Genomic DNA, 27,315 nt, shown 5'->3' with positions numbered 1-27,315 from the left:
TTGGTGAATAACTGTGTCCTAAAAAAGCTCTCAGTAATCCGAGGTTTTGAAATGCAAGTGTTCCTTTGAAAATACTGGGATGTTGCCTTTATTGTCCACAGTACTGTTCTAGGTGCCCGCAGCCCTCTGTGGTCTCAGAGCCCCGTTCATACGTTATGTGGGTCTTTGTGTATCTAATGGTGGTGGTTGGGTAGAAGACTGTTGTGCTAGTTCTGATGGTGAAGCCATGTGCAGCCTCTGCTTCCTCTGCTGAATGGGCTTCCCTGTGGAGAGCACTGATTTCCAGACAATGGAAGGGACACCAGACAAGCTTTGAAGCCCTTTCCCATCAGGCCCTAGAGCCTGTCCAGAGGAAGGGGGAGGGTCCCTGGTGGGAAGGGACCTAGTGGTGAGAATGGTTCTAGCTTTCCCAACTTCCAGGTGGATCGGTGCGGGCGGGGGGGGGGAGCTTTGGGAGCAAGCGTGGACAGTGGAGGTGTCCCTGCAGGCCTGGGCCCCTGCAGCGGCTGGGTTAACCCGGTCTAGTTGGGGAGGGACAGCAGTTCTATTGGTGGACTTTAACAGCTATCCCTGGAACGATGGTCACATTATGCCAGGCCCCCCAGGGAGAGGGCCTGAGGGCTGAAGAGGGAGTCATTCTCCTACAGAGGACCATGGCTGGGCCACACCCTCCCAGACAACCCACCTTGCCTTTCACATTGTATCATTAAAAGCCAGTCACGTCCTTACAGACTGAGTGTAGCGTGTGTCCCAGTAGATGCACCATTAACAGGGCTGCAAGATCATGTTAAGGCCTACAGTCTTCACCTAACTTAGGGATAGCCTGGCGTCCAAAGAGAAAATGTCTCTTTAGAAGGAGGTATTTCTTAGAGGCCCAGGCCCCTTAGAGGGTTTGTGTCTGGGGACCCCCGTACATCTCAATGCTGGGGTCAGAGACGTAGAAGCCTGTGGTCTGTTTTATTCTGCTTTGTGGTGGATTTTGTTAACTCCAAGTTGGGAAGTAAGGTTGGACTTGTAGACTGGGTCCATATTCCGCTTTTTCCTGGGTGGTAAGGTCCGGGTGTGGACTAACGCTCAACATCGCATGAGTTACTGTGTTGGCCGATTAGGCAAATTACCTGCCTTCTCTGGGCCTGAGTCTCCTTCCCCACGCAGGAGGGATCACAGCATCCTCTTGACACTAAAGGCGAGCTGGCGCCCCACTGACTTCTCAGGATGTTGGGAGACCAAGACGGCAGTCTGGATGAGGGAATGCTTCTGGACGGGGGAGGAGTTCTCAAGTGGGGTCACCATCTCTGCCTCCAGCTGTGTCTCACAGAGCCCATATGTTCTCTGTACCCCGCAGCCCAGGCCCCTGAGTGGAGGGATGGAGAACTCCTCAGCAGCATCGGCCTCCTCCGAGGCCGGGAGCAGCCGCTCCCAGGAGATCGAGGAGCTTGAGCGGTTCATCGACAGCTACGTGCTTGAGTACCAGGTGCAGGGGCTGCTGGCCGACAAGACGGAGGGGGACGGCGAGAGTGAGAAGACGCAGTCCCACATCTCCCAGGTGAGCACTGCCCGGGAGGGGGCAGGGCCTGGTCAGGTACGGGGCCTCGGCAAGCTCGAAGTGGGGTAATAAGGGTAAGGGACCCTAATTCCAGGCAGCATCTGATGGCCTGGCCCTAGGTTGCCAAGGTGTGGATGGCCGCACCCAGCAGAGCGTGGGATCCAGGCAGGAGGCCCCTGGCTGTGTGCTCCCAGCCCCTCTGACCCACCTCTACCCCGTCCTACCCCGCTGGGCAGCTGCGGCCCAGCCAGACTCACCGTTCATGGAACACTCGTTTACTGAGCCCCCGCTGTGCTAGGCACTGCTCCCTGTTCTTCACAAGCTCATGTTCTAAAAGAGACCTGACGGTTGTAGCTTATCCAAAAGGCACACAATCAAAAGTCTATCACTCGTGAATATTTCCTCTGATGTCGAATACAGGCCGTTGTTGGCGCCAAAGAATCGAGTCTCTCAGGCGGTCATCCAGGGCCCTGTGTGCCAGACCTCGTTACATACATGAAGCCTTCAGACCAGACTCTCAGGTTGGCCTCCCTGCTCCTGGTCAGTCTGTGGCAGCCCTGATCTTGGGTAGAAGGTGAACTCGGCTGAAAGACTGTGGGTCGAGATTTGGAAGTTTTGAGTTGTCTTGAGTAGAATGTGAACCATTAAGGGAAGTGACCATGTCACATGCATCTTTGCTGAACATGGTAAATTCTCAGTAGATATTTGTTCAAGAGTTTGTTCCAGATTTGCTACTAGCTGCCTGTGTGACCTCAGGCAAACCCCTCAACTTCTCTGAGGCTTGGCTTTCTTATCTGGTGAGTGGGGATGATCCCGCTGCCTCAGGAATGTTGGAAGGTCAAAAGTGATAAGAGGCTCCAAAACTACAGAGGGGCAGAGTGTTGTCTGCACCCAGAGGCTCGGGAGGGTCTCTTCTTCTCAGGGTCTGGGGCCCAGTGTCCACCTCTTGTACTTGTCCCCCTCAAGCCTGGGGCTCCTCTATCAAGTAGAGAAGTTGACATGGGTGCCCTGCTTTGGAGAAAAGCCAAGTGCAACTGGCTGGCTCGCTATCTGGGTGGACAGAAGATCCAGACCCTCCAGCTTTTTAGAAAGCCAGAATGAACCTGTGGCTTTCCTGGAACTCAGGACCAGGAGTGGACCTGGGAAACTGTGAAGCCTTGCTGGTCCACACCTTATCCCCATTGGAGGGTAGGGAAGGCAAGATCTGCCCTGAGAGAGAAATCGATGCTTTCCTTGGCGTTCTTGAAGTTCTAAAATCACAGGTAGTGTGAGCCTGTAATCTGTTCAGTATTCATTCTACAAGTGTGTATTGAGCACCTGCTCGGTGTCTGGCACTGTCCTAGGACTGGGTACCTGGGAATGAGTGAAAGAGATGAAAAGCTCAGCCCTCGTGGAACTTATCCCAGTGGTGGATGGCAACTGCTGTGGGGAAAAATAAATCAGGAAAATGGAGTGGGGAGTGATGAAGGTCAGGAGGGATTTGCAATTTTAAATGGGATGTCAAGGAAGATGTCACCGAAGGAGGTGGAGAGGTGAACTTGCAGATGTCTGGGGAAGGGGCAGTCCAGGCAGAGGGGACAGCACGTGCAAAGGCCTGAGCTGGCAGAGTTATTCCAGGGGCAGCAGGGAGGCCGGTGTGGCTGGAGCAGAGAGAGAAAGAGGGAGAGCAGAAGAGATGCTTCCATGAGGCAGTGGGGTCAGGTAGACCAGATGTACAAGGGCTGAGTCCTGGGGTCTGCCTACATTTAGAAAGCAGGGATGTGAGGGGAACCAGCAAAAGAGACCAAGAGGGGTTGGCAGTGAGGTAGGAGGAAATTCATGTGAGAGTTGGGTGCTGGAAGCCCTGGGGAGGATGTGTTTCGAGGGTGTGGGGGGTGGGCTGACTGCTGCTGCAGGGCATTTGGCAGGAGGAGTGAGAATAACCTAAAGGAGCCACTGGGGCCGTTGGCGACCCTGATGGGAGGGGTGACGGTCCAGTGGTGGGGGTGAAGGTCAAGGAGATGGGTTTGAGATGGGAGGATAATGCAGTGCAGGTCCTCCCTGTGTTACAGGAGTTTCGCTCTAAAGGGGAGAGGCATGTGGTTCTGGGGCGAAGCGAGGTCACAACAGGAGCATTAACAATGAGCTGTGCATGGATGGGAGTGGTCCAGGGCAGAGGGGCCGCTTGCTGGAGCAATGGCCTTGAGTAGGTGAGAGGGCTTGGCCTCGACTCGGGCCCTGTGGACGGGTGCGTGGGGCTAGCCTGACGTGTGCTGCCTGCCTCCCCCACTGAGTGGACTCTGGTGGCCTCCAGCAGGGCATCCCTCAATATTTCCTTCAGGTGAAATGGGCTCTTACAGGACGAGGGTCCCAGGAAGCTGTGAAGCTTCACCCCAGAGGAATGCTTTGTGAGTGATAGGATTTCTGTTCCCAGAGCAACCATCAGGGAGAATTTTGGAAGGAGGGGCCCTCCCAGCGCCTCTGAGCCCCCTGTGGGGACAGGTGAGCTTTCAGGATGTAGAGCAGATGGAGAAGTGCCCTCAATCTGGGCCCTGCACTCCCGGCTCCTGCTCCTGGGATAGGTTGGACCTAACCACGCTTGGATGTCCACATCTGGGTGGGCTGTTAAACAGATGTTGGCTTGAGGCAGAGTGTGGAAAACACTTGTACCATCTAGATGCATTCCTTAAACTTTCTGTATTCCCTGAGGTTTCCTGGGAGAATGCGAACACCTGGCAGGATCCCAGGACCCGCCTGTGTGCAGGTGGCCGAGGGGGACATGTTTCAATCCTGCTCCCACCAACTACCCCCGCAACCCAAATACAGCTGGGGTCAAGACTCCAGAGGAGGGGGCAGCTGTGGCAACTCTAAGCAAGGCCAGTGTTAGATGTGTTATTATAACACACTTCTTTAAAAAAATATAATCTCTATTGACACAGCTTTACAGGAAATCTTTCTGCTAAAGCACTTTTGCTTGTTTTTATTTAATCTGATGACTATTTTAAATGGAAGCCAAAGACAAAAACAAAAATAAAAAACCTCAGAGAATGTCCTGGGCTGCCTGTCTGTGGTGGTGTTTTGATGTTTCTGGGAGAGAAAATTGTTAAGAATCTTGGAAACCTTGAGAAAACTTGAGGGAGTGGAGAAGAATGTTGCTTTTCAGTGAGTGAGGTCATTTTTTAGGATCTGAGAGATGGCAGTTGACACTCAGGAAGAAAATACCTCATGATGCTTGTAAAGTTGTGTTCTCCCCCACCCCTCCCCCATCAATAACTAGAAAGAAAAATGGATGGATGGATGGACGGATGGATGGATGGATGGATGAATGGGAGAGAGAGAGAGAAGAAACAGAGAGAGACAGAAAAGTGTCCTTTTTTTCCTACATGAGTAACGAAGAGAATGTATGTTCTAAGTTTCCCAGCATGTTTGGGATACCAATTTAAAATTACACCCTCACCCACACCCACACATTTCAGAAGTGCCTGTCCTCCAGTGGATTCCAAGTCCCCAGAGGCACATTCTGAGAGTTGCCCTCACTCTGTCCTTGGGAGGAGGGGGATTATAGCCCTATTCTGCAGAAGGAAAGACTGAGACACAGAGATGGAAAATGGCCAAACCCCACTGCTTGGTGGTGGCTGAGCAGAGACCTGGTGCCCACCCCTTGCCCACCTACTTTTGGTTCCATGCTCGGCACAGGCTGTGACTAACAGGCTGTTGGGAAGATAGTATATTTTTCCCCCTGTGGAATGAGAATTAGGGTTCCAAATCTCATTGACCATTAACCTTTTGTGGAGGAGATTGGGATGTTATCAGTGGGGAAGTTTGGCACTTCTGATGTTAGCGGATGGTTTTGTGGATCATCAGCGAGCTTTAACGCAGTGTTCACAACTCTGGCTGCATGTTGGAATTGCTCTGGAGCTTGGACAGATCCCACCCCAGAGTTGAGTGGAATGAGGAGGGGCCTGGGCATTGGCATCTCATCAGCCCCCACGTGACTCTGATGTTCTGCTCAGGTTGACGACCACAGCCACAGGTGGACTTGTCTGACTGCCTTCCTACCCCTCCATGTCCAGCTGCCTTCCCTTGGAAGGGTAGAACGTAGGGCCATTGTAAAGAGTGGATACATTTAATGAAAGCGTGTTTTACACTAAATTCTTGTTAGCAAGTCAAATGAAGAGCCAGTGAGGGTGAAGAGAACTTCCTGTAGTTCTTTTTGATGCTCTCAGGCACTTGGAAGTCCTGGGTTTTGTCTCATGCACAGAGACCTTACAGAGAGATGCGACCATGCAGATATGTAGGATGGATTCAGATTGGCATGATGTCGCTTTCTCACAATGCTTTTCCCTTCTCTTTCTCTTCACATTTTTCCTTACATTCTGCCTTCCCTGTTCACTGCTCCCTCATCCCTCTTTTATCCCATTCCCTCATTTCCTCCTGTCCTTTGAATCCTTTTTCCCTGTCATCTTTGCTCATAGGAGGAAGCGATCAATGGTGGACCACCTATGAAAGGCTTAACAGAAGAAGTGAGTTTAAGGGGACCTGTGGGGTGTGAATGTGGGGACTCATTCTTCTCCTTATTTAAAAAAATAATTTATTTTTCATTACACAAGTACTGTATGCATATATTCTCATGGTACATAAGAATTCAAATGCTAATTAGTTACGTCCTCATTCCACTGTCTTACCCTACCTCCCATTGGAATGATGAGTTAACTTCCTCACCTTCTCAATGCTTTTACATGTGTGTCGTATGTAAAATATGACTTACAGAAATATATTATTTCAAAATCATATATCATAGCTGGTGAATATGTTGTTCAATAACTCACCTTTTTCCCATGGCTGTATGCCCTAGGGATTCCTCCAGGCTTGTACATCTGCTGTGTTCTGTTTAATGGCTGCACAATAGCCCATAGTATGGATGTCCCATTGTTTAACCATTTACCTATTGCTGGGCATTTGGATTATTTCCAAACTTTCCCCTGGAAATACAAGCTATTTCAGTGAATGCTTCTGAACATGCCTCCTCCTGCACATATAAAACTGTTTCTTTAGGTGGATGCTGAGACGTAGAATCAATTTTAATAGCTATTGCCAAATTGCTCTCCAAAACGCCTGTTGCATTATTCACAGGACCACCAGTGTATTGGGACAAATGGTCTTTTGTCACTTTAATTTGCATTTCCTCAATTTTTAGCGAGGTTGAGCACTTTTTAGTCTGATTACCAGCCAATTTTTTAATAGGTTAAATTTTTATTTTACTTTTAAAGCAACAATTGGAAAAACAGAGACAATCAGAAAACAGAGAAAGAAACCCACCATAATTTTTTTAAAGGAAGAATTTTTCTTTCTTTTTTTAAAATGTTTTTAGCTCTTTATTTTTTAAATTTTATTTATTTATTTTTGGCTGCGTTGGGTCTTCACTGCTGTGCACGGGCTTTCTCTCTAGTTGTGGTGAGCGGGGGCTACTCTTTGTTGCGGTGTGCGGGCTTCTCACTGCGGTGGCTTCTCTCGTTGCAGAGCACGGGCTCTAGGTGTACAGGCTCAGTAGTTGTGGCTCGCGGGCTCTAGAGCACAGGCTCAGTAGTTGTGGCGCACGGGCTTAGTTGCTCCGCGGTGTGTGGGATCTTCCCAGACCAGAGATCAAACCAGTGTCCCCTGCATTGGCGGGTAGATTCTTAACCACTGCACCACCAGGGAAACCCCCACCATAATTTTATGATAAAAACTAGTGTAATTTTTGTGTATTATTTTTTCTTAATATACCTTTCAAGAGTTGAGCTTCTAGCATACATGTCACTTTTAGCTTGCTCATTCATTTAGCATGGTTTCCTACACATTATTTGGTGGTTTTGGCATAAAGTATAATTGTTTAAACCTGCCAGTTACTGTTGGCTAAATAGTGAAATATAATTAGAGCTAAGAATGATTAATTCAGGCCCCATTCTAGGCTCTGGGATAAAGTCATGAACAGAATGGACCATATCCCTGTCCTCCTAGCTCTTACTTTCAGTTGGAGAAAGACAGGTGATAGACAAAGAAGAAAATAGATGTTAGAAGGTGATACACATGAAGGAGGCAAGACGGGGCGGGGTGATGGGCTGTTTGAAAGGTTTACTTAAGACTTTTGAGCAAAGATTTGAAGAAGGTGAGAGTTGAGGCCGCTTAGGAACCAGCCTTCCAGGCAGAGGGGATATTGAGGACACAGCTCTGGTGTGGGAGTGTACCCCACTTTGATGAACAGCTTTGGGGCCAGTCTGGTGGGGAGCAAAGAGCCAGGTCTGTGGGGCCTCGTCGGTGAGACGCCGGGAGGTTTTGAGCAGAGGAGGGACACGGTATCACTGGTTAAACTGGACCACTCTGGGTGCTGTGTGGAGAATAGGTTATAGCAAGGGGCCAGGCGGAAAGGAAGCAGGGGAACCAGGAAGTCCTTGGTTGGTCAGGGTCACAGGTGATGGTGAATTGGAGCTGTGTGGCACCGTGAAGGTGGTGAGAAGTGGTCAGATTCTCATACTTTAAGGCACAGATAACATGATTTTCTAATGAATGACCTTGACAATAGCCTGAGCCTATAGAAGGACAAACTTTCCAGAAATGAGATGGAAGACGCTGGACGAGCAGCATTGGGGGAACAAAGGTCAAGAGTTCAGGTTTTGGATGTGAAAGTTTTAAGATAGTATTGGATGTCTTAGCAGAGGTGTTGATCAAGCAGTTAGATGTACAAAGTGGCATTCAGAGGAGGGGAATGACCTGGAGATTCACATTTGTAAATAGCAGCATGTGGGTGGCATTTTAAGCCCAAGGAGTGGGGGAGCTTAGACAAGAGGGTCAAGGATTGAGCTCTAAGGTTGGGGCCATGAGGAGGAGCTACCAAAGGACACGGAGGGGTGTCCATGTAGCTCATTTACTCTACGTAACAATGCTATGAAGAAGATGCTGTTACTGTTGCCAGCATACATGGGAGGAAACAGAGGCACAGAGAGGTTGAATTTGCTGCCTAAGGTCACACAGTGTGAGGTTTGAACCAGATGATCTTGCTCCAGGTGCCATACGCTTAACCTCTGCTATGGCAGTTTCTGTCATTATTACAGCTTGGGGGAAACAGTCTGAGGGAGGAAGAGACTTTCCCAAGGTGATAGAGTAAAAGATAGAGCAGGAATATGAACTCATATTCGCTGCTTCAAGAACTCAGGCTCCTAATCACTGCGTTAAGCTGCCTCCACAACAGGAAAGTTGTTTGGGTTTCTTGTTAGTTAGTTTGTTTGTCTTAAGATCGGAGCAAGAAGCCTTTCTCCCTCTCTCAAATCTCAGCCCTTGGGCAGCATCCCCTCCCCCTCACACACAAGTTTTTCCTGGAGTATCACTGTGGAGGAGAGTGTGAGCTGCCAGCCCGTCTCTGCTCCCACCTCCTCTCTTCCCCCTCTCCTGGTCAGTAAGCCCTTGTGCCAGCACAGAGGCAGCAGTCGAACAAGCGCCTCACTTTGAGAAGCTCCCATCTTTAGGCTGTCCCCATCTCCTCTCAGGCCCTTCACCAGGAAAAGAGGATGTTGGGTGAGAGCAGTGGTTCCCACTAGACCTTCGAATCGCCCCCCTGGGTGGTCCTGGCACCCCCTTGATTAAGAAGCCGTGGATAAGATGGCTTTTTAAGTAATTTTTCACTTTGAAATAATTTCAGATGTACATAAAAATTATAATAATAGGACAAAGAATTCCTGCATATCCTTCACCCAGATTCTCCAGTGTTAATATCTTACCACATTTATATTCTTTCTCTTGTCTCTCGATAGATAGATCAATCAATTGATCAATAGATTCTGTATATAGAGAGATTTTCCCTTTATCTGTAAACACTTCACTGTGTGTTTCCTAAGAACAAGGACATTCTTTTTTTTTTAATGGTATTTTATTTTATTTTATTAATTAATTAATTAATTTATTTTTAACATCTTTATTGGAATATAATTGCTTTACAATGGTGTGTTAGTTTCTGCTTTATAACAAAGTGAATCAGTTATCGACAAATGAATGGATAAAGAAGATGTGGCACATATATACAATGGAATATTGCTCCACCATAAAAAGGACATTCTCTTATAATTACAGTATAGGAAATAAACATTGACACAGTACTATTATTTAATCTATAGACCTTTTATTTCACCAGTTTTCTCAATAATATCCTTTATAGCAAAAGTTAAAAAAAAATTCTAGGCTCCTCAAAAAATTAAACATAGAATTACTATATGATCCAGCAATTCTACTTCTGGGTATAGACCCAAAAGAACTGAAAGCAAGAGCTTGACCTGATACCTGTACAACATGTTCATAGCAACATTATTCACAATAGCCAAAACGTGGAAGCAAACCCAGTGTCCATCAGTGGATGATTGAATGGACAAAATGTGGTCCATACATAGAGGAATATTATTGAGGCTTAAAATAAAGGAAATCCTGTCACGTGCTACAACATGGATGAACCCTGAGGACTTTTATGACAAGAGAAATAAACCAGACACAAAAGGACGAGTACTGTATGATCTCACTTCTATGAGGCATGTAGAAGAGTCAAATTCATAGAGAATGAAAGCAGAATGGTTGTTATCAGGGGCTTGGAGGAGGGGGGATGGGGAGTTAGTGTTTGAGGGGGACAGTTTCAGTTTGGGATGAAAAAGTGCTGGAGACGGATGGAGCTGGAGTGCTGGATGGTGGTGATGGTTGTACAGCAGTGTGAATGTACTTCATGCCACTGAATTGTACACTTAAAAATATTTAAAATGGTAAATTATGTATATTTTACTACAATAAAAAATTTCTGGTTCAACATCTAATGCAAGACCATACATCACATTGAGTTTCCAACATTTTGACTGGCTCTTTGAATTAATACCTATTTATCCCCTTTACTCATTCTGCTACTTTTTGGCTGTGTAACCCTGGCTCAGTTACATAACCATGCTATGCCGAAAATTCCATATTTGCAAAGTGGGGGTAATACATGGGCCTTGGGATCTATGTGGAATAAATGTTAATGTAAGTAGCAGTCTTAGAATAGTTCCTGGATTAAATGAAATCTTTATATTTTCTGGGGTTGAGTCCTTTGTTACACATGTTGCAAGTGGCCTCTCACTTGTCTTTAATTGTGTTTGTGATTTCTTTTGTCACACAAAATTTTAGACTTTGATGGAGTTTAAAACTTGTATCTTGGATTTTAACCAACTTGGAATGTGTTGTCCGCGGTACTGGGAGGCAGATTCTAGGGTCATTTTTTTCCTCGCTGGCTCTGTGGTTGTCTCAGTCCCTGTGTTTATTTTTTATTTTTTAATTTTTTTTCTGAGCATGACTAGTCCCTGTGTTTATTGATGGTCTCTCCTTTCCCCTGATGTGAAACATTGTCCTTATCACATACTAAGTTCCCATTTGCACATCTGTTTGTTTATGGATGCGGTTTTATCAGTTGATCTCTTCCTCTCCTCCTGTGCTGATTCAGCCTGATGGTTTGGCTCTGGCCTTGATACACTTTGATGTCTAGAAGGGGCGAGCCCCGGGGACTTCAGACACCACCCAAGGGGGCGGTGTATCCTTAGCACTTTCAGCCTCCCCCAGCCTGGGGCTTTTCCCTTTTCGCTCCTCCTCCCTCAGCTTTCAGTGGCTTCCTCTGTCCTCCATCAAGTCTGCTCCAAAAATACTGTCCATCCTGGGGTGCAAATGACTGATAATAAGATTTTAATTCTTTCAGCATGAAGTATTTAAAGTGTACCGATAGAAGCAGAGAATAATAGAATAAGCATCTGTTTTGAGTACAGACTAAGCATCTGTACTCCTGTTTGTTAAACCTTAACCCTGTGCCATCTTTGTTTCATCTTTTTAAATTAAGAAATAAATTATAGCGGTTATGGTGAAGACCCAAAACCACTCTTGTGAATTCCATGTTCGTTGTTCCCGTACATACAGATTTCCCACTTTTCCTGCCTCTTTGTGTTCAACGACCTTTTCAGGAGGGGCCACCTTACCCCCCAGAGAACATGCTCCCAGCTGTAAACCCTTCACCTCAAAGGAGAAATGCCCTGGCTGGACCAGGCACAGGGGCAGGGCCGAGGAGATTGCTCCCCAAGGGGGCCCTTTCTCTTGTTCTGGAATCATCTCGTACAGATAAGGACGGGTTCCCGGAAGGCCTGTGTCTGGAGAATTTTCTAGGCGGTAGCTCAGAAAAGGCAGAGGGGAGGGAGGAGGTGGTGGCTGCAGCCTAAGGAGAGAGAAGACAGCGTGGGCAGCGGAATCCCAGGAATCCCAGCAGCGGGGAGGAGCTTTGAACAGGGAAGGGAGAGCTCCCAGGGGCTTGCAGGGTCAGGCAGCAGCAGAGAGCGGATGTGGCTGGGGGGTTGGATGCCGCATGGGCCCAGTGGTACAACTTCCTGGGAGAACTGCAGTGGCTCACATTTAATTCCTCCCCGGGGGTCAGGAAAGCAGGACCCAGCTGGACCACACTCCCTGCCCGAAAAGCTTTCCCTGGGGGCCATGGCTGGCTCTGTGGGGTGGGTTTCTGTGGACTTTCCTATCTTGCTAGCTTTCCTAAACACATCAGCCCTCTGTTCACTGCTTAACTGTGTGATGCCCTCAGAGCCACTTCTTCATTTCTGTCTCTGCCTGCTCTCCCGGTGGAAACCTGCATGTCGGCCTCTAGCTTCCCGACCAGTGGGTTCCCCACACCCACACTCCGGGCCAGTTCAGCCTGTTCTGACACAGCTCTGATGACGCCCTCCCCTAACAGAAGCCTTCGGCCTCACTCCACCCAGGAGGAGTCTCTGACCGCTTAGTGGGAGAGTCCTGCTTGCTACCCTCTACCCCTGAGCTGGCCAGTGTTCCCCTGCCATGTCCACACTTGGGCTCACTCTTCTCCAGGGGTCCGGCCTCAAGTGCTTTCCTTGCCTAGGAATCCCTCCGAGAGCACACACTGTCCCTTCTCAGCTTCACCCTCGCCCTCCCTGCGTTACTGTTACTGGACATCTCACCCCTCCTGTGAAGGGAGCACCGGTGGCAGGTCCCACACCAAAGGTGCTCAGGAAGGTCAGCCAGTGTAAAGTTAAGGATGACCTTTGACCAAGCACAGCAGTCTCATCGGAGCTTGGAATCGCTCCGGGAAAGCCTAGCCAGGGGGCTGAGGTGGCACGTGGCTGTGCACGAAGCCTCGGCTGCCCCTCTGTGCCCGCTCGTCAGGAGCAGCCCGTGTTGCTTCCCATCCCCCCCCTGCCGGGGACCACGCGGGGACCACGGTGGGACCACGCTGACCCCAGGAGGAGGTGTGCCCACCCTCAAGTCACCTCTCTGCGAGATGTCACATCAGCAGTACGCAGCTGGGGTTGCAGTGTTTGGGATGCCCCACTGGAGGAAGCCTTACTCTGCAAGGCTGTGCTGGGATGGGACGAGAAGGGCAGGATCTAGTTCTCTCCCGGCCGGTAGTCACTGCATGCCTTGACCATCCTCCCCACTGTCAACCAGGCTCCAACCAGGAAAGGAGAAGCCACTCAAGTATAGAAAGCAGTAAAGCAGAGGGATTGTTTTTATAGTAGTTCAAATAGTTTACAAATATATATATATAAACACATATATACATATGTGGATTACTTTTTTTTTTTTTTTTGGCTGTGCCATGCGGCCTGTGAGATCTTAGTTCCCTGACCAGGGATCCAACCCGTGCCCCCTTCAGTGGAAGCACAGAATCTTAACCAGTGGACCACCAGGGAAGTCCCTGGATTACTTTTTATTTTGAAGTTACTTTTAACTCATAGCAGAGGTGCAAAAATAGTATAGGGTGTTCCCATGTACCTGTCCCCTAATATGAATATCTTACATAACCATAGTACAATGATCAGAACTAAGAAATTAACATTGGTACAATGAGACTTTATTTGAATATCACCAGTTTATCTACTAATGTCCTTTTTCTGTTCCAAGATTCAAATTTGCATCTAATTGTCATGCTTTCTTATTCTCCTCCAACCTGAGACACTCCCGTGGTCTTTTCTTATCCCTACAACCTTGACACTTTTGAAGAGTATTGGTCATTTATTTTTTGGAAAGTCATCAGTTTGGGTTGCCTGATATTCTCTCATGATCATATTGAGATTGTGCATTTTTGGCAAGAACACCTCAGGAATGACATGGCCCTTCTCAGGGCATTATGCTGGGAAGTCCACGGTGGTAATATGTTTTATTACAGATGATATTATCCTTGATCACTTGGTTTAAGGTGGTGTCTGATAGATTTCTCATTTTTCCCTTTTTTTCTCCTATAACTTAATAAATATCTTTGCAGAGATGCTTTGAGACTACAAATATCCAGACAGAGGGGATTTAACCCAGGGAGTTGGTTACCCAGATAATAAAAGAGCTGAGAAACTAAACAACCACAAGAAGCCATTACCACCTCTAGGCCTGAGGCACAAAGGGAGGAGATGGTATTGCCAGAGCCCAGCGTTAGGGGTCGTGCACAGAGGGCCTATCTGGTGAGGCTGGAGCCTTGAAGAAGACCCAGTCATTGCTGGTAATGCTGCCTGAAGCATAGAGAGATGGAGAAACACCATGGCTTCTATCTCTTCCTGTCTCCCATTGGCCCAACCCAGCTGGAAGCCAGCTGAGTCTGCAGGGTTCAGCCCCTCTGCGGTACAGAGCAGGGATGGGCAAGAAGTGGCTCTGAGGGCACACTCTCTTGAGACTGGTACCTTGCCTTTGCCAATTCCTTCGAGCTGAGCTGTGCTGTCCAACAGGGCAGCCACTAGCCACATGTGGCTCTTGAGTACTTGAAATTGACATGCTTTAAGCAGATTTCAAAACCTTAGTATGGAGAGAAGTATGTAAAATATCTCATTGATCATTTTTATATCAATTACCTATTTAGATAAACACATACTGGGATAAATAAAATGCATTATTAAGTTTAATTTTACCTTTTTCTTTTTTCTTCTTTAAATCTGTCTACTAGATCATTTAAAATTATGTCTGCGGTTCCTATTCGTTGGCCAGCACTGCTGTAGAGTACACTTGTACCAGCCTGTACCATCGGCATTGTAATAAAATGTCTTTCCTATACAAAGGTCATGCCCTTGACCCCCAGTCTGGAGGGTGTGTCTAGCCAAGGTTTCACAAATCCAGGACGGTGATGGCTTTGAGTCATCCACACTCACTCACAGTTTTGAACTAGTGTGTCAAACAGAGATATACTGGGCTCCTCTACTTTTTATGAATCATACAGGGTGTAGGTCAAGATCAATGTTCAACATGAGCTGGAGAGCCTACCTAACATTTAACACAATAATAAAAGCACCACCATATATACAGATAGCACATTACCATGGAAGAGCTGCACTCTTACTACTACTTTATATCTATATATAGATTTTGTGTAGCTTACAAAGTCCCTTCATTTCAACCTTGCAGAGTCACCCAGCCTTGCTGTCCCCATTTTATAGATGACAAAGTGAAGCCTGGGAGATTACATGGATTTCAGTGGCTCTCAAACTTCTGGTGCATCCCTTGGAAAGCTTGTCAAAATGGAGAAGACAGGTGCTGCCCTCAGCGAGTGATTCAGTGGGTGGAGGGTAGGACCCAGAGACCCCCTATGTGGCAGGCTTTGGGGACTGTCACACTGGTAGTTGTCATATCCCACTCTGGGGCACAAGAGGCCCCTGAGGTCAGTGGTGGGACTGGGCTTCTGACGGCCAGTCTGGGGCTCTCCCCCGATGCCATGCTCTCCTGTCGGTCCACAGGTCCACCGTACTTCGGGGCTGCGTGTACGGGATGATCTACACATACATGCCTCTCCTCTAGCTCCAACCTTGACCCTGACTAGTGTGGCTGAAGCATGGTTAGGTGGTCAAACATGGTGCTGGTTTCTCAAAACTCATATTTACCCTCTGTGTTGTCTGGTTGGCTTTGGAATGTAGCTGGCTCTTCATCACTTTGGTGGGCTTAGGTGACAGGAAATGAGTTTGCCTTCCCCACACATACGCCAAAGGGTCACCTCCATGTGGCACTGGGAGATGCCAAGTGGGACCTGCTGGTACAGAAAGATTTGTCTCTGAAAATGGCTGAGCAGGATTGCATACTGGCTCTACTGCAGCAGGGCGGGGCCGTGCCTGGGGGGCCAGGGCAGAGCGAGTATGAGCCTGTGTGTCCTGCCATCACTGACCACTCCTTTCTCCCCTGCAGTGGACGGCAGACTGCAGTGAGCAGCTGGACTGCAGCTATTCCTTCTCCCGAGGGCGAGCCCCCCTGCAGCAGGTAAGGAGCCAGCTCCGTGCTCCATCTGGGGGCCGTCGTGGTCTTGTCTGTCTGGGTTCCTGGGCTGTTCACCATGCTGCTCCTGAGAGGTGGTGACGTGGGAGTGCGGGAAATGGGACAGGGGAGGGTGCAGTCTGCCCTCTGGAAAGTTCTCCCTGAATATCCAGCCCACAGTGAAGCCCTCCCTGCCCAGAACACATAGATTCATAAGATTTATTTTTAGTAGCAGCATTATTTATAATAACAAACATCTGTAAACAACTACTGATCCGTTGAGAGGAGAATAGATAAACGATACGTGATATATCCTTACAATGTACTGTAATAGAGCAATAAAGTGAGTGATCTGTGATACATCCTTACGGTGGAATATTATACAGCAGTAAAATGAGTGAACTGGAGGTTCGCACATCAGCGATGATGATGGATCCTAGGGTTTTGGTGGTGGTGGGGCACTCTGGAGGTCGCTTCTGCTCCAGGTTTGCAGAGGACCTGGAGGGGCAGACTGTGGGTGTGAGGGAAGCCAACCAGCTTCCTGGGACCAGGCTGGAATCCGCTGCTTCTCCCCCTGCTGCTTCCCTGTGAGATCCCGAGGGGGCCCCTGTGCGGGTCGTGTGGCCGGGAGGGAAGGAGGCGGCTGCTCTTTGAGAGCCGTCCCTGGTGACCCCCAGATCCCGTACACCCTCTGGTTGTCGAGCTGTTCTTACTGATACCTCGTCCCGCGAGAGACGGTGGGATCAGAGACTGAAAACTCCGTCTATCCCAGACCCCCAGCCCAGCCTCCCACTGCACCTGTCCAGAGAGATGAGGGAGGCTTTATGGGCTTCAGCAGTAACTTGCTCCCAGTTCCAAAGCACCTGTGTTGACACATTGCCTGGGCCCACTTGCTTGTGTCTGACTTCGGTCCATGGTGCTGATTAAACCAACTCTTCTCTATTCTGTCGTGAGGGAAGGAGGGCAGTGGCCTCAGTTCCAGATCTTTCTTAGGCTGTAGGGCTTTGCTATACCATGGGGTGTGTGTGTCGGGGCAGCTGCCCTGGACAGTCCTGTCACATGATGAGATGCTTGTGTGTGTGTTTCGTTGATTCTTAAGTAGGAGGCCGTGATAAAGCCAGGGCGAGGTGCTCTGCCACAAACTTGGTGGCAGTTCTCTGTGTCCTCAGCTTCCTCATACAAAAACCAGGAGACTCGGTGGCTTCTGAGGGTCCTTCTAGCTTCTCCATGCCATTTACAGACAGGGAAGTTGGGGTCCATGGAGGTGCCATGACCTGACCAAGCTGGGACTTGAACCCAGGTCTTTGCCTGTCCTGTCCCCTCATCGGCCCTTTACCTTGTCTTCCTGTAGTAGGTAGCCCTCTACGGAGGTCTTTTGTCCTCACCACTAGGCTGCTGGTGCTTGGTCACGGACTCCGTTTATACTCCCTAAACCCCTCCAGCTCTTGGCCGAAGGCCTGACACATCAGGGGCACTGTCACTAGTGTCTGCCAATTATCTGGGGTTTCCTACGTGAAGATTCTCTTAACTCTTCAGCAGCAAAGGTGGACTTGGATTTGGGGACTCAAGAATCAGAGAGAGAGCTTCAGGGAAGGGTTGAAAGTCTTGGATGGGGACATAAGAGGCTGGTAAATGAGAGATTGAAAAACCAGCTCTCTGTTATTTAGTCAGTAGGTGTCTGGTTCTGGAATCGTCCAGTCTTCCTTTTTGTTCTCCCTCCTTTATCTTCTTTTCTGGGTTCCCTCTCCCCACCCTTTCTCTCTGGTCCCATTTTCCCATCACTCTGGACAGGTTTCCAGGGGGATGAGAATGGCGTATCCTCCCACTTGCTTCTCATCTGCCTGCCTCACTCTGAGCTGTCCTTTCACAGCTGGTTTCAGCCCCTGGAAGAGGGTGGGTGGGGAGTTGGCCAGGGCCGGGGACTTGTGGGAAGGGATACCCTGGCACCATGAAGACCAGCTGACCCTGAATCCCATCTTAGAAGCAGCTGAAAAGTTGGCTTGGGGTAAGCAGGGGCTGAATGAAATGCAAAACGAAATGCAACTGAACTTAAAGAAGAAATTGTAAAAGGCTCATGTTAGGTCCTTTCTTGGCGGGTGGAACTGAGCATAAGTCCATTATAGGGGAAGAGCCCCAGGAATGGGGAAGGTGGGCTCTCAGGATGTAAACCCGCTTTACTTCCCCGATGTGCCCGGAGCACGAGGGCTTCATAGTAGGGGTTTCCTACAGGCCATGGGGCCTTTGGCACTCCCACCGCCCCCGTGTAGTCTGTCTGATCATCTCAGCGGGAGGAAGGGGGAGACATCTGCTTCCAAGAAGTGGAAGAGTAGCCGGGGCACCGGGGGACAGCCACGGCCTCAGCCCCACGTGCCACGTGCCTTGTGCGTTCTGGATTCAGAGCCCGCGGTGTCCCCATGCAGCGAGCCAGCCGGGGGAAGCGGGAAGGCTGCTCCGCCTGAGTCCTGGTGAGGTCGCACCCTGTGCTGTGAGAAGCTGCTTAGAGCCGAGGAAAGCTCAGCGGGCCCAAGAGTTCAGGGTGTTTGCAGAGGGATTTTTCATAGATTCTTCTGCCAGGGAGTGTTTGTAGTGGCCTGGAGCATGGCCCCTGAAGGACAAGATAACGTGTAAAAGAATGCCCAGTGCAGGGCAGGAGACACAGTGTGCACGGCGTGGCCAGACCTCAGGTGGCCCAGAGGTAAGGCACTCGGGCAGGCCGAGCAGAGGAGGTGGCATCGGGCTGGCCCTCCCGGAAGGCCCCGGACGCTGTACCCGCACTGCACGGAGAGGCAGGATTGAAATGAGGTCTCCTGAGGTCATCACCTTGGTTCGGTGATGAAAGGCCTGATCGTAGACATTAGTAACTCAGTTAATTAGGGTACGAACAATAGAGTGGTGTAAGCGAGATGGAAGTCTCCTTCTCTCTCGCCACCCTCCTGGGAGGGTGTTCAGGGCTGGCATGGCAGCTCAGCAGTGTTGGGACAGCCTCCTTTCTCATGTTCTGCCCTCTCTGGGGTGTTGCCCTTGTCCCATGGCCCATGCTGGCTCACGTCCACATTCCTGCCAGTGGGCACACCCACCCTGGGCTTCGTCTCCAGGAGCCTCTGGAGTCCCCTCAAGAAGCAGCCATCTTTTTTTTAAAGTTAAAAATTTTTTAAATTTTTTGTCCGCACGGTATGTGGGATCTTAGCTCCCCGACTAGGGATGGAACCCTTGCCCCCTGCAGTGGAAGCACAGAGTCTTAACCACTGGGCCGCCAGGGATGTCCGTGAAGCAGCCATCTTCTGATGCCCTCCGGTGGGGGGATCAAAGCTGGTCAGCATCCCTTGAGTGACGTAAGGAAAGCCCCACAACTTACCGGAGACAGCGGCTCCTGCCCACCCTGCCCTGGAGCGGCCCCCTGATGGAGGGGAAACCGGGAGCTGCCAGCTGAAGAGTGCCTTAGCTGGGGGCAGCTCTGATGGGATGCCGCTGCCCATACAGCCTTCAAGGGCCCCTTCAGCCTGGTCCACCAGATGTAGGAGCGCTGGACCAGCTCATATGAGCACCCACTGGCCTCCTCACTGCACCCTCTCAACGAGGCAGACACCCTCACCCGCACACTAATCCGTGGTTTGATCAGGACATTCCATATGTACATTTGCCTGCCCCCTCAGCCTGCTGGTGGGCCTTGAGCTGGGCGCCGCCAGGGCTCCCTTTACATCCCTGACTGCCCCCCCCCCACCAGCCTAGGGCCTTGCACACAGTAGGTGCTCAATAATGATACCTGAGATGGCTCAGACCCAGTCTACGCAGTCATTCCCTAGCGGGTCCTGTTCCTCTGGCCACACCAACTTTGCTGAGCTTTTGGAAGTCATTGGGATGATGGGGCAGCTCTACTATCCCACATTCACCCCTGGGAAGAATTTCAGGAGGAAACTGAGGCTAGGTTGAGACTGGGGTGGCTGCTCTAGCACTTTCCCTGACTGCCCCACCTTGGGCACGTGTGCCCAGGACAGTGGGGCCCGCAGGAGGGTGCTGAGGTGCTGCATTCTGCCCAGGAAGCTGTGTGGTGAGTCACAGACGATACACTGCATGAGGAGCTGGGTGCAGGCACCATCTGGGGATTAGTCATGCACTGGGATTATTTTTGTTGTTTTAATTAATGTAAAAAACCAAAACAGCCCTTGCCTTCTCTGAACCCTTTCAGAGGCACAACGTAGAGGTAAGCCAGGGTAGGTAGAGTCCCATGAGATGGGAGGAGGGGGCTCAGAGAGGCCAGAACAAAAAATGGGCTCCACGTAGTCCTGAAGAGGCCCGTTAACTGCCTGTAGTCGGGACTCGGCTGTACTGGGGACCGTTTGGCATCCTGGCAGCATCTTTCCAAGAGAGCTCGTCCACCACCTAGTCATTTACTCAGGAGGTCGGAATACAGTTTTCACCTTCTTATTGTAACAGGGGAGGTGCCCGGAGATGATTTAGAGGAAGGCACCTGAAATGAGAGAGTGCAGCCCACTGCATTTAGACGACATCTCCAGGTGCCGGCCCAGGACTTAGCATTCAGGGAAGGAAGCTGAAAGGTTATGTGGAGTCAGGCGCAAACAGGTCTTCTCCATCAGCACAGAAATGCCAAGGAAAGGAAACTGATGTGCCTGACAGCAGCAGTGCCTCTGATTAGACCTTGAGAAGGACTTCCTGACCGAAGGACTTGTTGGCCCACGGTGTTGGCTATTGAGCAAGTGATGGGATCTTTGCTGGGAACCTGATGAGCCCACATCTTACCAGACAGGTTCATGCAAAGCCCTGGGAAAGGTGGGGATGTGTCAGAAATGGTGTCCTGAGTCCTGGCTGACAGGCTGTGATCCCACACTCCCTGGAGTGAGGAGAGAAGGGCACTCCCTTCTTCCACCCGTGATGCCCGGTAGCAAATCGAAGCATCAGGAGAGAGTGAAAAGAGCCTTGTTCCAGGGTTCAGAAGAACCAGATGTTGACCCAGGTGTGGCGTGCACTCCAATGCCTCTTCCACAAAATGAGGCATTGGACTACACAGACTTCTCTGAGCCTCTCTGGAAACACCTTTCACTGTTTATATTCTGTGTCTCCATGAAGTGGGTCCAAATAGCTGCTAAAATCAGCAGGTCTGGATTTTCCTGATTTCTCTACTGTTCCCCCCACATACCCTGATGCCTGTGCCAACCTGCAGGTTAGGTATATCCTACGTGTCAGCATTGACTCTGACCCAAGAGATGACAGATGGTAGGCAGAGGTGAGCCTCAAATGCACTGCTTACCTCTGGTCCACAGAAAAGGGTAGAAGGAGTTTTCTGCCAGTCATCTTGCTGCCCTTGAGGAATTATTGTATCTGGTTCAGAGCCAATCTAAAAACTCAGTACAAATGATATCTGAGTCAAAGTGCCCAGATTTTTAATCAGCTTCTCTGAATAATTAAGAAATATCATGTGTATGTTCATGACACTGCTCTCTGTTCAGTCAGCATTTATTGACCACCTGCTGTGAGCTTGGCTCACATATGAGCTGGAGCCTTTGGGCTCACTACCTGTTTGTAGAGCAGAGGCTAGTGAACATGAAACAGACTAAAGGCACACACGGTAAGACCCCCAAAGAGATGCCCTGACCACAGACACTGCAGTCGTTCCAAGGCATGGCCCTGTTGCTCTCTGCGGGTAGGGAGATGGCTTGCAGGACATGAGACTCGATCTGTGCCTTCAGGAATGGGTAGGATGTCTGACCAAATGGAAGGGAAGAGAGAAGAAACAGTGTTAGCAGAGACTTGAAGTTGGCCATGATGCTGGGATGTTAGGGAGGAGGAGTGGGCACAGCTGGAGTCGTTGGTTAGTGCTGGGTTTTACCAGAGTGGTGGGGGAGGGGGTGTCTGTACACCCCGCTGAGTTGCTGGAGCTGCTGTCCAACCCCACGCATCTGTGTACCTTGCATGGCTTGTATTTTCTCTGTCGTTCCTTACAGGTAAATTCTGTCCCCCTGTATCAGTCAGGATAGCCTAGGAAATGCTGCAGTAACAAACAGCTCTGAATCTTAGTAACTTTAAGCCACCCATTTAGGACCCAGCTTGGTGGAGCAGTTGCCATTTTCACCAGTTGTCATGGCAGAGGGAAAAGAGCACCGGAGGCAATTCAATGCTCCAACCTAAATGTAACACACGTCACTTCCACTCTTAGCTTGTTGCCCAGAACTAGTCATGTGGCCCCACCCAACCTTAAACACACTAAATAGGATAATCCTACTATACGCCTGGACCAGGGAAACCAGAACTGGTTGGTGACTGGCTAGAATGACTGTCACGTGCTCCACTTCTAGTGGAAACTCAACAGGGGCTGTGGCTGACTTCCTCCCCCCCTTATCTCCTTTACCACATTAAATCCAGAGCTAGGCAGCTCTCCAGTGAACCCTGAAGATGTGGGCTCTCAGGATGAGAAGAAGCTCAGAGGTCACCTGATCCAACTCCCTGCAATGCCGGATCCCCCTGCTTCATGAGGCCATTGAGCTGCTGGACGTTTCCAGAAAAGGAGAACTCACTGCTTCACAAGGCGTCTCAGAGCATGTGAGGCAGCTCCACTGATAACAATGTCGGTCTTTGATTCAGCCCAGACCACCTCTTCATAACTCCAGCTGATGGCTTTAGTTTGATTCCTTTTGTCCATGGCTATTTAGCCTCTCCCCCACAGTCTGCCATGGCAAGTCTGCTTTCTAAGCTAAGCATCCTCATTCCTGCAGCTACTTCCTTTTGTCATGGTTCGTTTATTCCTTTGATTATTTATTTGTTCTTTCATCCATTGATCCAACCAGCACGTCATCATTGAGGGCCCGTGTGCCAGCCACCGTGCTAGGAACCAGGAATCGGGATGGTGAAGGCAATGGGTGCAGTCTCTGTGTGTGTGGAGGGTAGAGTGGGCGGGGGGAGAGATGGGCACTTAAACCACAGTGCTGAGAAGTCTGGGACATGACACACTGCTTCCCACATCCTGTCCCATCCTGGGTTACTTTTCTGGGAGCACCATAAGCATAGACTATATTTCCTCTTCATAAGCCTCCCAAAACTGAACACGGCATGATCTGTGTACTTCTGCTGCTCCCAGCGTGTGAGCCTCTCTTTTCCAGAAGATGCCATCTGTCCCCATGCTCAAAGTGACTTCTGGCTCCAGCTCACCTGGAGGAACCAGGATACAACACTTACCAAACAATACTGATGATTGACTTTTATAGGGAGAGCAGTCGGCAACTATTCATTGAGCCCACGCTGTTTGTATGAGCCATGTGGCCTGGTCTCTGCCCTCAGAGTACCCAGAGTCTGCTTAGAGAAAGAAGACTTTCTCGAGTGGACAAGCAACATTCTAGAGCCACGTGTGAATGCCAGGAGGAGGGGAGCTGGCTGCAGCTGGCGTCTGTAGAGGAGGTCAGATACCCGGGCACGAAGGGGGAGGGGCCATGCTGTCATGGTAACGGCATCCGACTGGAGGACTGGAGTGAGGAGACGTGAGTCCTGGCTTCTGTACCTCTGACTCGCTATTCCATCACTGGTGAGATACGTACGTCATCTAGCTGCAGCCTCAGTTTCTCCTCTGAAAAATGAGGAGGTGAACTAGACTTAAGGTCATCAAAATGTTTTGTTAAAAATACAGATTTCTATTTCTGGGAAGATGGAATAGATGTTCTTTTCTATATTCCTCCTGCTAAGTACAACTAAAACCCTGAACATTTTATATAAAACAAATATAAGAAGATTCTGAAACATAGAGAGAAGGCAGACTAGCTAGGGACCTTGGGACCTGAGTATTGACACAGGGGTGACCTCCCTGGGTTTTCTTTTTGCCTCCTATATCCCAGACTTGAAGCTGAAGATGTGGGTAACCAGGAAAGGCCAGTGGACACAGATTTTTTTTTTTTAAGTTCCAATAAAAGCCTATTCTCTCTAAACTTAGGTCCAGGAAAAGAATAGAAGCTTAGGTCTAGCAAGATAGAAAACTTTTAGACAATAGCTGCTCTACTCCAGCCAAACAGCACAGAAAAAAACTGTAGCCCTATCCCCACCCTCACCAGCAAAGAACCAGTGGGAGCCTGGACTTCCACCCGCTCCGGGCTGTAATGCGGCCCCCTAACTCCTTCAGCAGTGTGGTGTCAGAGAAGGTCAAGTAGGAAGTTGTGACTTTCATCCCTGCTGGCTGGTAAGAAGCTCCCTGCCCCCATGGTATTGTTGGAGGCCATGCGGGGAATCTGGACTCCCACCCCCACTCAGCAGGATAAAGGTGCCCCTCCCCTCCCTGCTGGCATGTGTCAGAGGAGGTTCTACTAGAGAGTTGGGACTTCCACTGTTGCCCGGTGGTCGTGAGGCCCCATAGCAGGGTCAGCGGGGACCATGTGGAGTCCTGGAACTCCTACCTCCACTGAGCCATAACAAGTGCTCCACTGACAGTACTGAGGTTGTGCCCACCCCCCTTTCCCCGACAGAGTGGTACCACAAAAAGCCAGTTAAAACAGAAGATTTAAATGAGATTCAGAGTCTCATTACATAACATGAAAGTGTCCTGATTACAATCAAAAACCATTTGTCATAACAAGAATTGGGAAGATTTCAAAGTGAATGAATGAAGACAATAAATGTCAACACTGAGATGTGAAATTGGACTTCATCAAAATGAAAAACTCTTGCTCTGGGAAAAACCCTGTTTAGAGCATGAAGAGACAAGTTACAAAGAGGGAGAAGATTTTGCAAAACATATATCTGACAAAGGACAAGCATCTAGAATATGTAAAGAACTCTCAAAACTCAGCATTGAAAACAATGCAATTAGAAAATGGACAAAATACATGAAGAGGCATTTTTCACTAAAGAGGATATACAGATGGCAACTAAGCGCACAAGAAGATGTTCATTGTTAGCTGTTAGGGAAATGCAAACTAAAGCCTCAGCAAGGTGTCTCTATACACCTGTCAGTATGGCTAAAATTTAAAAAAAAAAATAGTGACAACACCAAATGTTGGTGAAGATACAGAGAAATTGGATGACTCACACATAGCTGGTGGGGATGTTAAGTGGTACAGCCATTCTGGAAAACAGTTTGGCAGTTTCTTATAAAACTAAACCTACAAGTACCATATGATCCAGCAATTGCAATCCTGGGTGTTTATCCCAGGGAAATGAAAACTTATGTTCACACAAAAACCTGTACTTGAATGTCTATAGCAGCTTTATTCGTCAGAGCCAAAAGCTGGAAATAATCCAGATGTCCTTCAACAGGTGAATGGTTAAGTTATGGCACTCAGCAATAAAAAGGAATCAACTCTTGACACATGCAGTAACCTGAATGAATCTCCAGGGAATTATGTGGAGTGAAAAAAGGCTAATCCCCCAAAGTTGCATACTCTATGATTCCACTTATATACCATTCTTGAAATGACAGGATTATAGAAATGGAGAGCAGGTTAGCAGTTCCTCAGGATTAGGGGAGGGGCGCACGATGAAGTGGGTGGGTACAAAAGCGCAGCAGGAAGGATCCTTGTGCTGATGGAAATGTTCAGCATCTAGAGGGTATTGCTGTCAGTACCCTGGATGTGATCTGAACTATATACTTTTACAAGTTTTTCCTTGGGGGGGGAAACTGGGTAAAGGATACACGGGATCTCTATTATTTTTTACAACTAGGTGTGAATCTACAGTTATCTAAAATAAAAGTTAAATTTTTTAAAGTACAGAACCTTTTGTTTCATCACAGTCTTTCAAGGAAATCTCATGTAGAAAACCAGAAGGGCAGAGCCGTTTGGTGAGGCAGGGGAAGGAATCCACCTGCTTTCTCTCCCACTCTATCCACCTCATCACTCTGGGAGCATCTCTGCAGAACTCCTGGGTCAGCCCTGGGCCAGATGATCTCTCAGCCCCTTCCCCACCTGGCCTTCTGTGGTTCTGAGTCTGGCGCTGGCAGGAAGGGAGATATCTCCAGCAACTGGGGAGTACCAAGAAGGCCTCCTAGTGAGGAGCCTTGGAGGATGAGATCCTTTCTCTGCCCAGAGGCATGGGCAAGGTATGGGGCTAGGGACAGCTGAGTGGGCCCCCATTACTTCAGCAGATGCTGGACAGGCAGCCAACCAGAAGTGGGCTCTGCTGTGGCCCAGTCTAGGGTAGGCACTAATAATATTGCCATTTAAATCCTAAGGCATGATTAATTAGCCGAGAGACTGGAGAAATATACTTGGCCACAGGGAGTCATTATCTCCCACTTCTCCCGGGGCTTTGGGTCTTAATTCAAAGACAGTGAGGGTAGAGAGAGAAGGGACAGATTGGCCAGACAGGAAAGTTCCAGAGTGAAAGGAGTGGCCTTTTCTGCTCCTGAACTGAGCTCTGGTACTACTCAGGAGGCTCTGTCTTCTGGTCTCTGCTCTGTTGTTCTCCTGCCTCAGGCCTTTCTATTGTAGGAAGATTAAAATATTGGGGGTCCATCACCATCTTTCCTACCAGCACGTGGGGGTGCTGTCCTTGGTGCTGAACATGCTGAACACACACACACACACACACCACACACACCACACACACAACACACCCACACACACCACACACACACACACACACACACACACACACATCCACACACACACACCCCTCCCCCCCACCACACACCCCCACACACCACACACACACACACACACGCCCACACACACACACCACACACACACAACACCCACACCCACACACAGCCACACACACACACAACACACACACACACACAGCACCCACACACGCACACACACACACGCACACACCCAGGACAGGACTGTTTCTCCTTGGGCCCTGCCCTGCCGCACCCTTGATCTGTGCTTGGCTCCTCACTTCCTCTCTGTTCAAGCAAACCCAAGTCACCCTCAAAGTCTGGTTGTTTGGGTCTGAGAGGAGTTTTGGACCTGGCTTACAGGAAGCCCCTGTTTCGGCCCAGGAGATGCCTTTGGAGTTCTTTGGTCTCCAAACATCCTGTGTAATGCACCACACTCTCCCAATGTCTCATGCCTCCACTTCCCGCCTCCACCCCAACTCAGGAATCACTGTTCTAGTCCAGTATGGTACTGAAGAGGGAGCTCAGGTGTGAGGAGCTGGAGCAACCCTCACGGGGCCCCAGGAAGCGGCTTACAGGCCTAGGGTCCTGCTTTCCCCACTCTCAGTCCATCCGTGTTGTTACTTGCAGGAAGTTTTTCCTGGAGTCCAGAGCCACAGTCTCCCTGGGAGCCCGCAGCATGGGTGGCATGCATCATATCACATGGTGCTTCACTACGTGTTGTCTTCAGTTGTTGTTTCCTTTTCTGTGACTCTCCAGCTAGGTGGTAAGACCTGTGGGACAGGGACCTCTTGTGGCCACACAGTGCCTAGCACTGTGTTAATCCACTAATGTGGGTGATATACTGGGGCTGGGGGCAGGGGACTTGGGAGGGCATCCTTGGAGAGGAAGGAGAGAGGTCTTGTGCATTGTTTAAAGGGACAGCCCTCCCTATCGGCTCCCCTGGGAGCCCTGAGTCTGTGGGGTT

General features: G+C 49.4%; 1 protein-coding gene across 13 annotated transcripts in view; it reads left to right on the top strand.

The window, feature by feature from the left end:
- Positions 1 to 27,315, top strand: part of CTIF (cap binding complex dependent translation initiation factor) — a 302,947-nt gene that overhangs the window by 70,603 nt on the left and 205,029 nt on the right. For 10 of the 13 annotated variants that reach the window (XM_082354569.1, XM_082354577.1, XM_082354567.1 and 7 more), the window contains 3 exons: positions 1,346 to 1,546; positions 6,001 to 6,048; positions 15,731 to 15,802. In XM_082354569.1, coding sequence (XP_082210695.1) covers positions 1,367 to 1,546; positions 6,001 to 6,048; positions 15,731 to 15,802 — 300 coding nt within the window. In that variant the 5' untranslated portion in view covers positions 1,346 to 1,366. Of the gene's footprint in view, positions 1 to 1,345; positions 1,547 to 6,000; positions 6,049 to 15,730; positions 15,803 to 27,315 lie in introns of those variants that run through there. The other 3 variants (XM_082354571.1, XM_082354570.1, XM_082354573.1) reach the window with 2 other exon arrangements.

Source organism: Balaenoptera borealis, assembly GCF_965194805.1.
Source record: "Balaenoptera borealis genome assembly, chromosome: 14".
Lineage (NCBI taxonomy): Eukaryota > Metazoa > Chordata > Mammalia > Artiodactyla > Balaenopteridae > Balaenoptera > Balaenoptera borealis.
This window is presented reverse-complemented; position numbering and strand designations above follow the sequence as displayed.